This window comes from Galeopterus variegatus, unplaced genomic scaffold (assembly GCF_000696425.1).
Source record: "Galeopterus variegatus unplaced genomic scaffold, G_variegatus-3.0.2 Scaffold11209, whole genome shotgun sequence".
NCBI lineage: Eukaryota > Metazoa > Chordata > Mammalia > Dermoptera > Cynocephalidae > Galeopterus > Galeopterus variegatus.
Window position 1 is genome coordinate 1 of NW_007737320.1, and position 620 is coordinate 620.

The window sequence follows — 620 nt, forward strand, 5'->3', positions numbered from 1 at the left end:
TCAAAGCCCTTGGTTTCCAAGTAAAGCTCCCAACCCTGGCCAAGGTTGCTGGTCTTCTGTGTGTCACCAGGGGACTAGGGGTGATGTGGCGTCCCTTGCAGGGACTGCAGCTCATATCCAGAGGGTTCCTGCTCCCACAGGACAAGGTGAACAAGCGAAGAGAGTGCATCACGGTGGAGTTTGAGAAGATGGGCCTCTTCCTGGTGGAGGAAAAGCGGAGGCTCCTCCAGGCCCTGAAGAAAGAGGAGGAGGAGATGGTGGCCAGGCTTCAGAAGAGCAAGGCCTTGCTGGGTCAGCAGAACCGCTCCCTGGAGATGCTGCTGCTGCAGCTGGAGGACAGCAGTGAGCAGGAGCCCCTCCAGATGCTGCAGGTGAGGCTGGAGGGGCTCAGTGGGCAGCCAGAGCCAGGCGGGCATTGCAGGTCATGTGGGGTCAGGCAGCAGCTAATCTAATCACCATGGTTCACCTGTTTAAATGTCCTGACATGGGGGCATGGCATGAGGAGGTGAGCTTGGCCCAGGCATGGTGTGGGTGGGCTGAACTTGGGGAACAAAAGCAGCCCAGCAGGGAAGGGTTCTGTCTTAGCTTGGGCTGCTGTAACACAGTGCCCTACACTGGGT

The 620-nt window shown here is 58.4% G+C and overlaps 1 protein-coding gene across 1 annotated transcript in view; it reads left to right on the top strand.

Annotated features, from left to right (window-relative positions):
- Positions 1–140: 140 nt before the first annotated feature.
- The window catches only part of TRIM17 (tripartite motif containing 17), a gene marked incomplete at its 5' end in the record, with an annotated part of 3,688 nt that continues 3,208 nt past the window's right edge, over positions 141–620 (top strand). The window contains one exon of the mRNA XM_008594631.1: positions 141–371. Coding sequence (XP_008592853.1) covers positions 141–371 — 231 coding nt within the window. The remainder of the gene's footprint in view (positions 372–620) is intronic.